The sequence below is a fragment of the Sinocyclocheilus anshuiensis genome, unplaced genomic scaffold (assembly GCF_001515605.1).
Source record: "Sinocyclocheilus anshuiensis isolate Anshui unplaced genomic scaffold, SAMN03320099.WGS_v1.1 scaffold922, whole genome shotgun sequence".
NCBI lineage: Eukaryota > Metazoa > Chordata > Actinopteri > Cypriniformes > Cyprinidae > Sinocyclocheilus > Sinocyclocheilus anshuiensis.
In genome coordinates, this window is record NW_015539883.1 from 156,552 (window position 1) to 171,360 (window position 14,809).

Here is a 14,809-nt window from a genome sequence, read left to right on the forward strand (position 1 = left end):
TAAAAAAAAAAAAAAAAGGGTCAGTAAGTGTTTGTTGAAAAAAATTTTTTTAATACTTTTATTCAGCAAGGATGCATCAAATTGATCAAGAGAGACAGTAAATATGTTTGTTACAAAACATTTCTGGTTCAAATAAATGTTGTTCTTTTTAACTTTTCCAACATCAATTAAAATCAAATCAGCATATTAGAATGATTTCTGAATGATCATGGACACTGAAGCCTGGAATAATGGCTGCTGAAAATAGCAGCTTACATAACATTACATAAAATTACAATTTAAAATATATTAAGATACATATTTCACAGTATTACAATATTTTTGATCAAACAAATATAGCCTTGGTAAGCATTAGTTCATTTTTTTTTTTTTTTTACTTGCCAATTCTAATTATGAAATGTTATAATTTTGTCAAAGAAACTAATATATAACCAAAAAAAAACTAGTGTGATGTGAGGTACCTGAAATGCAGATTCGTATTTGGAGAGGGCATCAGCTACAGATGCAGTAGGAGGCAGCATGTACCAGAGATGAACAGCAACACACCGCTTCCAATCAAGCTCAGAGCACACATTTATACAGCTGTCTGATGACTGCCACACCTTTATTACCAAAAATAAAATTACTTTTTTGGGGTAAATTTGTAAATTTGGTAAATGATTAAATGATTTTGGTAAACCAAAAACATCTAGATTTTATGGCATTTTATTTACTTACTGGTTTGCCTGCAAGCAAAGCAAAGATTCGCAGCCTCTCCTCCTCTATGAAGGAGTCCGTCTGCATGCTGTTCCAATCACTGAGCTGCAGAGCCAATAGATCTCTACAAAACTGAGAGCCCACAGCCTGTGACAGCAACAGGGCAAGACGATGGTCCCCTACACACACACCACCTTTATTAGAACCACATATGTTGTTGTACAGCATGCAACTTGACATTAAGCTTTTAGGAACAAAAAAAATATGCACACTCACCACTCTTCTGGGACAGTTTGCAGGCTTTGCTTATGCAGTGGCCAGTAAGGTAACTGAATATGGCCTCAGCATGGTTGCGCTGAAGGGCTCGGCCCACCTCCTCCTCAATGCACTCGGCCACACACTCAGAGAGCCAGTGCGAGAAGCTCCTTCGCCTCTCAAGCTGCAGCTGGTAGTCTGAGTATTGCTCAGTCTCCACATCCCGGTCACCCAGACGACCAAAAAGAGCAGCACACAAAGTCCAAACTTGGCGCCAATGGGCCAGACCAGCTAATGTGGAAAATAAAAATGATTTAATATATAATAAGCATATGCATTTTTTTTTATTTAATTTAAAAATTATTCAATTCATTAAAACTTTTATATATGCACAAACACTACTGTCTAAAAAGCGCACAGAAAGTTAAAGAACAGCATTTAGAATTTATTAATTTAGAAATTGAAATTGTAGCATTGTAGCAGTTGAGATGTTAAAACGAATCGCGATACAATTGGGGGTAGGAGTTTAAATGAATGTATCTCTGAGGGGAACGGTCTTTAAAAAAAGTTTAGATGGTATTTTCTTCTCATCTCACCTCTGTATAAAACATATTAAAGTAGTGTTCATAAGTGCAGTGCTGCTTTGTTTACAGTTGTAAACAAGGAAAAGCTATATTGCTGCTGTTCTATAAGCGCCACCTGCTATCAGAGAGTGAATTTGAATTTTCTTTCAGCCCATGTGCTGTTTCTGTTTCGAGGTATGCTTTATGTAGTATAGTAACTCAAATCTAAAGTCAGACCATTCTGTTTTTGCTTCAAATTTCGAATTATACAATCTAATTTGGATTAAAACCTACTCATCTTTGTTTGGATCATGATAAAAAAAATACAGTGGTTGCCTCGAATGTTAAAATGGAAAGAGCACAGGCAAAGCCTTAGCTTATTTACATGAAGAGATTTATATGATTTGTATTATTTATTTGATTTGTTTTAAAATTTAAATTTAGTTTTGTTATTTGACGTCTTAAATCTCATTTTGTAAAAAAAAAAAAACGTATTATGTATCGCATCGTGAGTTAAGTGTATCGTTACATCCCTACAATGGGGTCCATTAATTGCTTGAGCAGTCGTGGCCTAATTGGAGCAGGGGTCTTCAACTAAAATTGCTTGAGGTCCAGTAATGAACCCTCCTCAGCAGCCGAGTGCCGGACAATTATATAGAAAAACATGAATTGATGTTTTTTGCCAGACCAGGGTATCTGCAGAATATTTAAACTCAAATTTAAGACTTTAAGACCTTTTTTTAAGACCTGCACAAATAAAATAAAAATGACTGTAAAAAGCATGATTTACAATTCAGATACAGGTTTTCACAAAAACAAAGTTTTATAAACTTCACATTTGAGTCTTTAAACAATTTTTTAAAGAAAAAGGTTTCAAAAGTATCAATTATTAATTTAAACAATTATCATCAATCGTTATATTAAATAACAAATATATTTTACGGTCTTAATTGTTTACATTTTTATAATGCATTATCTTCTTGTCGATACAACAGTTCAGATTTACAAATCTACGTGTTTGATTTTAACATTGGTCTGAACAAAAACAGCAGACAGGTTTATTAAAAATGCAAGTCATTCTCTGCCAGCAGGAGGCGCTTTCTACCAGCAGTTTCCCCGGTAATGGCAGTACACAAAGCATGCAGCAGCTGACTGAAACATGTAGCACTCCTATTTATTCAATGAAATCAACCTTTCGAAGTTTAATCGTCACTTTAAGCCGTATCACAATTCTTGCCTTTCGGTCCCCAAATTTAAGACCTCCTAAAATCATAATTAAAGGCACAATATGTAATTTTCGCCGCTAGAGGGTGCGTATTCAAAATAAAGAAACAAAGGCGTAGTTTGATGACGCCGTGACTGAGTGTGGAATCATGGGAGTTGTCGTCTTCATCCCCACATGCAATCCGACGGGACTCGAGCAGAAATCATGTTCATGGGTGAGCTAATGATTTATTAACGTAGTAGAATGAAGCAGGGTGAGGCTGAAAGCCGTCAAAGCGAAACGAGGCCGCTGAACGAGCGTGACACACGGCTCGAAAGCAGCGGAGCTTTTATTATGCCACTGCAGACCCCCTTCCGCTCGTGCGTATGTGGGGGGGAAAAAAGCAGCGCTGTTTTATCATACTAGATGCATTTGAAAGTTGTTATAATGCTACTCTGTGCGGTCGTCACCGGTCAATTAAAATGAACAACATATTAAAGCGTCTTTGGTGTTTCCATGTTTTCTACAAAACAGAACCGGAAATCGAGGGGTTATGACATCATTAGCAGGCGACACAATGACACTATGGAAACGGTCCGTGTCACTAGTTAAAATTGCTTATTTCTCTGGATTTAAACATTATCCCAAATGTTTCAAAGAGTGCAAGTACACAAGTCAGCAAAATATATAACACTGTTCTAGTGGTTTTTAGATACTTTAATAAAAACATTTTACATATTGTGCCTTTAAGACTTTCTTGTACCATTTAAGACTTTATATGGCCTTAGATTTGATACAACTAAATAGAAGACTCTAAGGACCCGTCAACTTTCCAAATTTTTGAGAATTACATTTTTTCACTCACTGAAAGTTTCATCTGTCTGCGTGCCGCTTTCTGCTCTCTTCACTGCACACACGACTGCATGTCTGAACGTTACGCAACAGTTAACTTAAAAGTAGTAGCAACCTGTGGTACTGTAGGACCCAAACTTTACTGAGCTGACCTTGATATGCTTGATATAAATTAGGGCTGCACGATAAATCGCATGTGATATTTAATGCGCATCTTGTCAGAAAGCCGGTTCTGTAATCAGCGGTAAATCTCCATCACGTGCGTGCTTTCACATTGAGCAGCATTAACTACACAGAGCCGTTGTTCACTGACGAGCTGCGAAAAACCACGATCATATTCGCGCGATTTTTTGCGCAGCTCGTCAGTGAACAACGGTTCTGTGTAGTTAATGCTGCTCAATGTGAAAGCACGCACGTGATGGAAATTTACCGCTGATTACAGAACCGGCTTTACTCATAAGATGCGCATTAAATATCGCATGCGATTTATCGTGCAGCCCTAATATAAATTTGATTTTATTCGAAAACAGCGTTTGGCATTTATTTATTTCATAATGTCAAAAGGCTTAACGGTCCGGATTCGGACCTGGAGTCTGCCAGTTGGCGACCCCTGGGTTACAGAGTCAGACTTGTAATCCAAAGGTTAGGTGTTCGAGTCTCGGTACCGCAGGGATTGTAGGTGGGGGGAGTGAATGAACAGAGCTCTCTTCCACCTTGAATACCACAACTGAGGTGAGACCCTTGAGCAAGGCACTTAACTCCCAATTGCTCCTCGGGCACCGGAGCAAAAATGGCTGCCCACTACTCCACGGTGTGTGTGCACTTGGATGGGTTAAATGCAGAGCACAAATTCCAAGTATGGGACACCATACTTGACTAAACATCACTTCACTTTCACAATCTTCAAAATATCTTCTAGGTTTGGAACAACTTAAGAGCGAGTAAATGACAGAATTTTCATTTTTGGGGAAACTATCCCTTTAAGATTTATAAAACAGCATTTATAAAACTGTATACCATCCCCTCCTCCTATGTCTGTGTTGACCTCCACAATCCATTCTGCATAACCATGCAGAGCATCCACTCCTTTTGCAGGCTGGATGAAGGGACAGGAATGCTCGGTGTTGATTGTGCTGTGCTTTAGACCAATCTCCAGTGGTCTGTGATACAAAGTAAGGCTCTCTGCTGACTGTTTGGGCTCCAGGCCGACCACCTGCTCCATTCGCACTTTAAATGGATTTTCAGTGATCCTAGTATGATGCAACAATAGAAAAAATGTGAGGAAAATTCTGCTGCACTTTAGTTGTGCGTTGTTTGCACTGATAAGATATGGAAAACTAAACTTACGGTTTGCTTTTAGTAGGTTTGGGTAAGAAGCCAAATCCCATGATCTCTGCCGACTGCTCCTTCATTGCCTCTGTGACACTAAGTGGATCTCCACAGTGCACCAGTGTCCAGTTGGGACCCCAGCCCACTCTGAAAGATCGTCCTCTGAACAAAGCAGAGTCCATCAGCAGATGGCCTTTTCCTAGAGTTATGGAGCTCTCCAGAGGTACTGGCCCCCCTAGCCTGCGGGCCCCCACAGTTTGAAGAGTAGGTTCTGGGGGAGGGGCCGGCAACAGAAAGGAAGGACCCAACAAAGGCCATGGAGATTCTGATGCTAGTGACTTACTAAGCTTCTGAGGTATTCCTTCAAAAGGAGCCTCTGGCAACTGGGAAAAAAGCCCTCCTCCTGAGATGAACTTGGTTTGTAAAAGGGCTCCAACTGTGATAGAAAAGCCATAATATCAGACATGTTTAAAGAAGTATATTTCCCACAAGTATGTACACTGCGTTATATGCATTAGGCTGGCATACTTGATGGCCGACCAGCTCCAGAAAGCAAAACTTTGGGGGAAGCCACATCCTGTACGAGCTTTGAAGAACCATGCTCTTGAAAGAAATCACATTCATCATCCTCTGCAAAGAGAGAGGCCTTCATAATCTGTATAGAAAACAAATCAAAATTGATTAAAACAACAGAATATGACTGGTTTCCAAACAATGACTCAATTACACACGCGCTACCTGTAAGGTATGAGGGTTGATGCCCATTGAGGAAGCAATCTGACTTGATGCAGACACGGGCTCGTGCTCGGCAGGAGTCTCAGATCTCAGCTTGTTCTCCTCCAGAGTTCTCTCTCTATCCTCCTCACCCAGAACACTGTCTGCCGGGTGCTCTTGAGTAATGTCAGCCATGTCACTGTCCAACTCCGACACACGGCTGCGCAGCTCAAGAACTGCTGTACTCTATGCACATGCATACAAAGAGATCAAGTCAAGTCTTCATTCTTGATCCGAGTGCAGAGTACGGTTAAAAATTATTTTTTTCATCCCTATCAGACCACTTCAGCAATGTTAAAGTTGACAGAAAGCAAACTTTCAAACAGAAATACATTTTTACCTAAATAATTTCACAGGCATCAAGACTCTAGCTGCTGCCTATTCAAAACATCGCTATGAAAGCATTGTGTAGCCATGAAATGTCCTGACAAAAACATTGAACCTTTATTTATCAATAAAATACATGACAAAAATCAAATCAAATTCACACACTGCAACTCATGCATGTTTCACTGCTATACTTCCAACTAAAACAATCTTAAATCTCACAAGCTCATATTTGTAGAATCTCTCAGATCAGACACTTTTAATTACTATATGTAATGTTATTTAAATCACCTGCTAAAAGTAAATCTAAAATACAAATGGTCAAACAAACTCTTTGCTTGTGTTCCACAAATATCATAACATACACATATACTTCATATTTTGGCAAAGATAAAAGAAACCAAGCATAATGCTTGGCTGCATCTTATTCCACTCAAAACACATTCAGAATTACCCTTGTATTTTCATTCAGTGTAAACAAAGCAATGTTTTCATTAAAGTTGTAACAATTTATATTTCATTGAAAATGAAAAGTATAGTCTTTACACTTTAAGCACCTGCTAATCTCAGCTGCAAAGAAATACGGTTAGCTTTAAAAACTATAAATATTAGATAAAAGGCAACTCCCTTTGTTATATGAACTTTCTCTGTAAACTCTTAATATTCAAAATGTGTGCACAGCATTTCAATAACTTCCAATCTCTTGGCATCACAACTGAAAAGCATTTGAACCACTAAACCTCTTTGCTCTCTCCCCGCTGCTAGTGTTGATCTGGACTGTGGGGAGCACAGCAGGTTTGAGTGAATTTGAGTGGCCCCCAGAGACCAATGTGTGTCAGACCCAATGCGTTCCTCAGTCTACCTGAGCCTGTGGTGCCATCTGCTGCTGGGTCAGTGGAAGCTGTGGGATCCCAGGTGGAACACCGGTCTTCAGCTTCTTCAGGTCAAGCTTGGTGGGGGGGGCTTCCTCTTCTTCATCAGATTCCTGGAGTCCGTACTTTGAGAAGTGGGCCACCTGTAGAGGAGATTTTGGTTACATTCTAAAGATTTACACATGACAACAGCTAACTATGTAATACAAGATCAGTCAGAAAAAAAAAAGTGGATTGAATATAGAGCAGTAAATGGAATGTGGAGTAGACGCTCATACCTCAAAGACCCAGGAGCCCGTTTCGGGTCGGTATTCCAAGAAGCGGGCACCCTGTTTACGCGAGGCTGCCTCAAGCCGGCCCTCATAGTTCATCTCAATCAGCCTCTCTGGACTCTTAATCTGAGAGCATGTTGTCTTGTCATTAGGCCACACGCCATCTAGAGTCACCTCAGCACGTCTGCATGTTACAAGAAACAAAATACATAGGAACAACTAGCAGAAACTCAGTTTTAAAGAGCGACCAAAGCGGTTGAGGAAGATGCAAAAGTGATCCATGCACATTACCTGTTTAGTCCCTCTCCAACAGAAGGCTTGTCTTTGTCATCAGGGTACACAATTATTTCCTTACGCCTGAAGTGCACAATCTCATCCAGGTTCATGTTGGTGAGATTCACCTCACCAGAGAAGAAAACTGATCCATAGCCTGCAAAAAACACATTGTTGTCATGCTCCACTCATGTGCTACTTACAATATCATTTGTTCTTACACACAATTGCGCTTCAATACTTTTACCTTTCCTGCCAACAGTGAAGTTCTCCACAATACACTCCCCATTCTCATTCAACATCCTTCCCAGCTCTTCCATTGATGGGATGGTGTAGTAGCCCACACGGGTAAGAACTATACCTGAGAGAGGACATAAATAGCTCAGAATAAGATTTGTAGCCTATCAAGTACAGTGTATGTTTTGAAGAATGTCAACCGAGACAAGCATACCAGCTGGGTGAGGAGGTTTCTGAGCCTCCAGCTCCTCATCTCTCTCCTCCTGAATAGAATCCTCTGCCAGAGAGATGTCCTCGCTGCTGGCCTCCAGGCCATTGCGATGACTGGCAGTTCCCCGCATGTTGAACTCAGAGATTGTGTCCTGTAGCAAGGGGCTCGGCTGGGTGTGTGGAATTGGTTTGGTGATCGGATTGGTGTAGAACTTGGAGACCTCCAGATCATCCTCCTCACTTCGCTCCACAGTTACTTCTCTGGTCTCTCTTTCATCTATACTCAGACTGAAGTGTGACAGGAAAACGTTCAAATATATGGTTGAATCTCTACTAACTTCAGCAGTTAAGAACTAGTGTAAACTTACCTGAGCCCGTTTTGTGGGTACTCTGAAGGGGAGGCCAAGTCATCAGCCTCTCTGTTCACAGAGTTGTTATACAGACTGCTGTTATTCAGATTCTTCAAAACAAGCTTCTTTATGCTCTTCCTAAAACAAAACATGCAGACAGAAACACTTTAGTTAGTGCACTACAACTTGAGTTACATGTGCACTAAGAGTAGCTGGAGTTATGAAGTCAGGTTCTTACCTAGGCATGAAGGCTCCATTGTTAAGAGAGGGTTCATCATCATCAAGTCCATCAAAAAGCTGAGATTTGGAGGAGCCTGATGAGGACAGAGCTTTTGGACGAACACGGGTTGCAGGACGAGGAGTCAGTTTGTACTGAGTAGGGGTAGTCAGGGCTTTCTGGGCAGCTGGATTTGTGGGCTTTAGACGCTAATGATGGAGAAGATACGTTAGCAGTGCATGTACTGTGCTAAATGGTAAGAAACAAGTAGTCTTTTATTGAGACACTCACTAATCTTTTCAAAAAACCAATACATATAAGGACCACGTAAACTGTAAAATCAAACCTCTTCCTTCTTCTTAGGGTCTGACAGTGGATTTCTGAAGAGCGGTGAGTCTCCAAAAGGAGAATATGCCAATGCATTGATCTGCTGTTGGAGGACGGCCTGCTGCGCAGCTGATGCATTGGGGTCAGTCAGAGCTGCGAACAAAACATAGTATACCAGTTATTTATTTTACAGAATTTCAAAGAGATCTGTCTCGTATGAAGTACTCAATTTAACATGATTACAACCAGTTATAGGAATTAAATCATTTATGAAGCATTTGCACTAGGGCTGCACGATAAATCGCATGCAATATTTAATGCGCATCTTGTCAGAAAGCCAGTTCTGTAATCAGCGGTAAATCTCTATCACCTGCGTGCTTTCACATTGAGCAGTATTAACTACACAGAGCCGTTGTTCACTGACGAGCTGCGCAAAAAACTGCGCGAATATGAACATGGTTTTGCGCAGCTCATCAGTGAACAACGGCTCTGTTTAGTTAATGCTGCTCAATGTGAAAGCCCGCACGTGATACTGCGCGAATATGAACATGGTTTTGCGCAGCTCATCAGTGAACAACGGCTCTGTTTAGTTAATGCTGCTCAATGTGAAAGCCCGCAGGTGATGGAGAATTACCGCTGATTACAGAACCGGCTTTACTGATAAGATGCGCGTTAAATATCGCATGCGATTTATCGTGCAGCCCTAATTTGCACTGACCCACAGGCTGTTGAGGAGCACCAAAATTCAGAGTGTTGGCTCCGGTGTTAAAGCCTCCAGTCCCAAAAGTGCCCACTGACCCCAGTGTGGAGCCCAGCTTGTTCTGGTTGTTCCCAAACAATGATGTCTGGCCAGTTCCTACAGCTGAAAATACAGACTAATACTTAGAAGCCATGTTTTCATTCTTACAATAACAAATGACAACAAAAATCAAGCAGCCTAAAACATACCTCCTCCAAAGCCAGTTCCCAGTCCTGTTCCCAGGCCTGTCATAGCAGTTTTGTTCCCAAAGAGACCCCCACCAGTACCAGTTGCTCCGAATCCTAAAAATACACCAACATTGACATTTGAGAAGAAATATATTGTAATTTCTAGGTCAGATCAAATTGCACACTGGAGAAATGAAGCCCATCACATTCACCACCAAAACTGAGAATGAATTTGATTACAGCAAACACTAGTCAGCATTAACATTATTCAACTTTATTGTTAGAGACTTACCAAAGGTTGAGGTGTTCGTGTTAGTCCCTAGAGTGAGTGTAGGCTTATTTGCAAACAGACCAGTGCCTGTTCCAAAGGAGGGTGCGCTAGTGGTGGTGGTGGCGCCAAATCCAGCAGGCTTATTGCCAAAAAGATTCTGTGAAATAAAGAGAACAAGTTAATCATTTAGAAAAACAATGCAAAAAAAATTTAATTTACATTTGAACACGTTGAAAATCTAAAAATGGACTTTTGAAAAATACAGAAAAGGGGGAAAAATGAGATCTAACTGTAGCCTCTCCAGAATTCACCTGTGTACCGACATTCCCAAAGCCAGTGTTAGTTTGGCCGAAAATTCCTGTGCCGAATCCTGTGGCCGTACTTGTGTTAGTGTTTCCAAACAGTCCTCCAGCCTGAGAGGCAGCTGTGTTGCCAAACAGCCCCTTATAAATAAAATATTGGATTAAACACAGAATTAACCTGATGTAAGATTAATAAGATCAGTTAAGAATATTTAGTAAATCAGTGTAGACATTTACTACACCTGCTGGAACTCACCATGCTGTTGCTGTTGCCAAAGGAGAAAGTGTTATTTTGGGTGGTGGTAGCTGAGCCAAATGGCTTGAAGAGACTGGAACCTTGCTGCTGCTGTTGCTGTTGCTGTTGCTGCTGCTGCGGCTGGCCAAACAAACTTCCTGTGGTTGTACCAAAGCCCCCAGTGCCTGCAGTGCAAACACTTAGCACACTTAAGACAAAAAAAAAAAAAATCGAAATAAACAATTAAGGTACATCCACTTACTTGTGCCAAATGAGGTCTTGTTCTGGCCGAAGCTGAAGCCAGTGTTTGGAGTTGAGGCTCCAAAGAGTCCAGTGCCAGTACTGGGAGTAGCTGTGGCTGCCGATCCAAAGAGACCACCTGTGCCAGCTGCCATGGGGTTGGAAGGACCCTTCCTTCCTGCCTGGTAATCCTCAAGCCTTAATTCCTAAGATCAAGGAAAGAAAGATACATTTATTTCATCATGGCTTTAAATTCTCAAAACTCCAGACAACAGATGTGTTACATATTTTGTTCTCTGCAGACAGTTTATCAAAGCACCTGACAAACAGTGCTTGACAATTATTTCAGCAGGCTGCCAAGTACTAAAACTACTATCACAACAAGAGAATTCAACCTACCTCTAAGGATTTGTTCTCGTATTCCTTCATGGCAGTGATACACTGGTGTTTGGTGTTGATGCTGGTTGTCACACCTCCTTTTACCATTGTGTCACTCCCAGTTGGTGGCTGCAGCAAAACACAAAAGATTTTGGTTAAAAACCATGTATGAAAAACAGGTAGCTACATTACCAGTATGAAGAAGAAAAAAAAGTATAATAATTTCTAAACGAACATTGAATTTGATTGTTGTGCCAGGGGGAGCAGCAGTGAAATTTGATGACCCAAACAAAGAGCCTGATGTTCCTCCAAAAGGGTTGGATGTTGTGTTGGTTGTCCCAAATAATCCACCGCTACTGGTGCTCGTACCGAAAGCTGCAAAGCAATTCAAAGTTACTTAGGTCCATTATGTTTAAGTTACTCTTTTAATCCAAGACACTACTTCTACAACAAATCAAACAATTTATAGCTACACTGGAATGCTGCAGGAAACTTACTGCCAAAAGTGGCTGGTTTGGTGGCAGCAAAGGCATTATTCTGCTGTGAAAACAATCCTCCACCTCCAGTGTTGGTGCTTCCAAAAAGGCTGTTTGATGTGCCACTGGTGGCACCAAACCCAAACCCAGTACTGGTGGAGGATGTGACAGGCTGACTGAAGGTGCTTGAGCCAAATAGGCCACCTTGAGGACAGACACAAATATTTAAATACAAATCACACACTGTTGACCAAATACAACATTCTTATGGGACCACTCGTTTCTTGTGTGATAGCACATCAGTTTGCAATGCAATCTATCCTCAAAACCATCTTCAAATCAATAATATTCAGCTAAGTCTTCTCAGTGAGTCACCACTTGACTGAATTTGATTTGTTCATCATTAGCGAATTCACTTTTGAGATGACTGTCAACAGCAATTTTACAGCTTGAGTCACCACAATCATGCTCTATTTTGCAAATGACTAACATGCAGAGTAAACTAATCTTCTCAACCTGCAGTGCTCAGATCAGTGAGAACAACTGGTCTTGCAAAGCCAACCTGCAGGACTGCATTGTAATGTTACACATATAAATGAAAGCACAATCTTAGATGAGGCTCAACTACAAGCAAATAACTTAATAAAAAAAAAAAAGTTTTTTTTTTTTTACTGATAGATTCTATGAGCATTTAAAGATGGCTGTGAGATTCTGCATACACCTTCTGCTACAGAAAACAGCATACCAGGTTTGTTCTGGGTGGTCCCGAACAGTCCTCCTGTGTTGTTTGTTGTCCCAAATGCTGAAGATCCAAAGCCCCCTGTTGCTCCAAATCCAGCATCTGATGACAAAGGTAACACAAAATTCTTATTTTGTCTCTGTACAATATTAATTCTTGTTTCTCTAATTTTTTTACATATAAAATACCTTAGCATATATATTAACTTACTTTGTTGCCCAAATGTTGAAGTAGTCCCAAATCCTCCTGTCCCTCCCCCAAAAGGAGCACCAAAAGATTTGTTGAACATCTTGCACTGCTATAGAGCCTGCATATGTCTGCACAAAAGACAAAAGCTTTAATTTCTAGCACAGCAAATACACTTCAGCTGCTTTACTAACAATCAATCTTTTCAATATCTAAATGGTTATTATTAGGTGTTCCAATATTGTTTTGATCACTACCATGCTGAATTTTTCCTTTAATCTTTAGACTTTGATTTCCTATGGCCTGTGCCAATATTACAATGACTAAAATAGTTTGTTTCCATAAATATCCCTGACTGGTGTTCCTGCTAGGGATAAATGCTGAAAATGATTAGATGAAAAGTAAAAAAACATTTTTAAAAATAAAAATCTGTTGCACACAATCTTCCACATGACTTCTGCCCTAATAGTTCTGATTAATATTGTGGTACACTTCTTTTTGCTAAGACATCTTTGAAGGTTAAAGTTGAAGTCAATTCAAGAATATATTTTATATTGTCAGTAATATTTCAAGATGAACATACACTGGACTGAAGCAATGTAGGTTTACTTTATTATCCACACATCTTCCCGCTCACATTTTTTTTTTTTTTAAAGAAAAACCACGTTAAAATGTCATCATTGTATTATATTGCTTTATATGTTTTAACCATGTAAAATAACAGCAAATGCACAAATTGCATACTTTTGCTCCTAAAAACGGAAGTATTTATTTATATGATATAATACATAAAAACATATGCAAACTTTTTTGGATTTTTAAACAAACCGTCCCATTTAAAAGCATTTGCTTATTTTGACTATTATTTCATGTTTTAGGTTTTGCAGGGTTAATAAAGTTGATTTTATGAACTCTGAATGGTTGCTTATACTTATGTTAAGTAAACTGATTGTTTCTTTTTTATTTTCACTACTTACTTTTTTTTTTTTTTTTTCAATATTAAGCTATTTAAATAACATTTATGTCATTTTTCTATAACTACACAGCCAAAAAGTCTAACTGGACATATTGAGATACTACAGCTGCGTATTCAATAAGAACATTTCTATTTGCATAATTCATTTTCCTAATTGTTCATATATCCATACAGAAATAGATGTGCTTTCACGAGAATTCTAACCGCGCCAGTAAATAGGTTTAAAACCTAAAGGTAAAGCAGGGAGAAATGCGAGAACACTAATATAAATTTCAAAACAGCACAAACATAAACATCATGTGTCAGATACATATGATGTGCAGTAAAGAGACACGTCTCGGTTATTGTTAAATAACTCGTGATGTCTGTGATTGTTCATGCTAGTTTTGACGTCTATTAACAATGTTGGGCGCCAGAAATTTCACGTGCCAGTTGACTTAGGGCCTGTGGAATTGTGTTGTTAGATTTTTTTGTGGTTTTATGACTAACATCTTCCGCTCACCGACACATGTCATTATATATTTTTGTTTGTGCCGGATTAAACCTGAGAGAACCAGTTTGCACGAACAATTGCGAAACAACGCAGCTACGAGGCAAAAAAATAAAAGGTAAGTTAGCCGTCATGTGCTTACATTAAAGTTTCTATTTCAAATACAATTATCTGGAGCTTTAACGAGCTGCTATCAATCGATTTAAAATGTAACAGGTTTCAAAAACCTTTCGATTTATTTAATCTACCATACAGACATACAAATGCCAAACGCAAAGTTTCTACTTTCAAATTCACATTGCTCGCTACAAATGCTAACTTGCTAGCAATCGGGCTTGAAACGCACTTTACCCAACAAACAGATTTAAACAGACTTACCGTTTATTCTGCGGAGATTGGTTAATCAAACGTCCAGCAAAGAATTCCTCACTCGAATGGCTCGATATTTATGGCAAAGGTGAATCCGGAGTTGTCCGTTTTGTTGATCAACTTGCTAACTTCGGTCTCTGCTCAGTGTTGATGGACGGAAACAACGTAGCTACCTAGCCGATAGCAATCCGCGTCATATTTAGACCCCAGACGTCATCACGCGTCACGTGTTTATTTCTTCCAATTCTTCTTTTCATGTAACATACGCACGTGGCGGATGTTTTTATATAAATGTTCGTTCAGGAAAAGATGTTGTGGTTGGTATGTGTAGTCCTGTATCATTACTAATGTTCATAAAGCCAAATGTCCAACCTGGAAACCGATAAGCATGCCCCTTGGACATTTGGAAAGATTAATATGAATTATAGGATTATAGGCCTATATCAAATATAACAAGCCCAT

General features: G+C 39.6%; 1 protein-coding gene across 1 annotated transcript in view; it reads right to left on the reverse strand.

The window, feature by feature from the left end:
* The window catches only part of LOC107685471 (nuclear pore complex protein Nup98-Nup96-like), a 19,618-nt gene extending 5,094 nt beyond the window's left edge, over positions 1-14,524 (reverse strand). Inside the window, exons 1-27 of the mRNA XM_016482063.1 lie at positions 14,357-14,524; positions 12,537-12,643; positions 12,333-12,428; positions 11,609-11,791; positions 11,347-11,486; positions 11,133-11,240; positions 10,756-10,939; positions 10,515-10,678; positions 10,268-10,399; positions 9,978-10,113; positions 9,707-9,799; positions 9,477-9,620; positions 8,778-8,911; positions 8,453-8,640; positions 8,233-8,352; positions 7,869-8,152; positions 7,665-7,778; positions 7,436-7,574; positions 7,151-7,328; positions 6,863-7,015; positions 5,638-5,859; positions 5,428-5,554; positions 4,918-5,335; positions 4,588-4,820; positions 973-1,242; positions 718-875; positions 462-602 (exon numbers count right to left, since the gene is read on the reverse strand). Of these exons, the coding sequence (XP_016337549.1) occupies positions 462-602; positions 718-875; positions 973-1,242; positions 4,588-4,820; positions 4,918-5,335; positions 5,428-5,554; positions 5,638-5,859; positions 6,863-7,015; positions 7,151-7,328; positions 7,436-7,574; positions 7,665-7,778; positions 7,869-8,152; positions 8,233-8,352; positions 8,453-8,640; positions 8,778-8,911; positions 9,477-9,620; positions 9,707-9,799; positions 9,978-10,113; positions 10,268-10,399; positions 10,515-10,678; positions 10,756-10,939; positions 11,133-11,240; positions 11,347-11,486; positions 11,609-11,791; positions 12,333-12,428; positions 12,537-12,615 (4,338 nt within the window). The 5' untranslated portion in view covers positions 12,616-12,643; positions 14,357-14,524. The remainder of the gene's footprint in view (positions 1-461; positions 603-717; positions 876-972; positions 1,243-4,587; positions 4,821-4,917; positions 5,336-5,427; positions 5,555-5,637; positions 5,860-6,862; positions 7,016-7,150; positions 7,329-7,435; positions 7,575-7,664; positions 7,779-7,868; positions 8,153-8,232; positions 8,353-8,452; positions 8,641-8,777; positions 8,912-9,476; positions 9,621-9,706; positions 9,800-9,977; positions 10,114-10,267; positions 10,400-10,514; positions 10,679-10,755; positions 10,940-11,132; positions 11,241-11,346; positions 11,487-11,608; positions 11,792-12,332; positions 12,429-12,536; positions 12,644-14,356) is intronic.
* Positions 14,525-14,809: the final 285 nt, after the last annotated feature.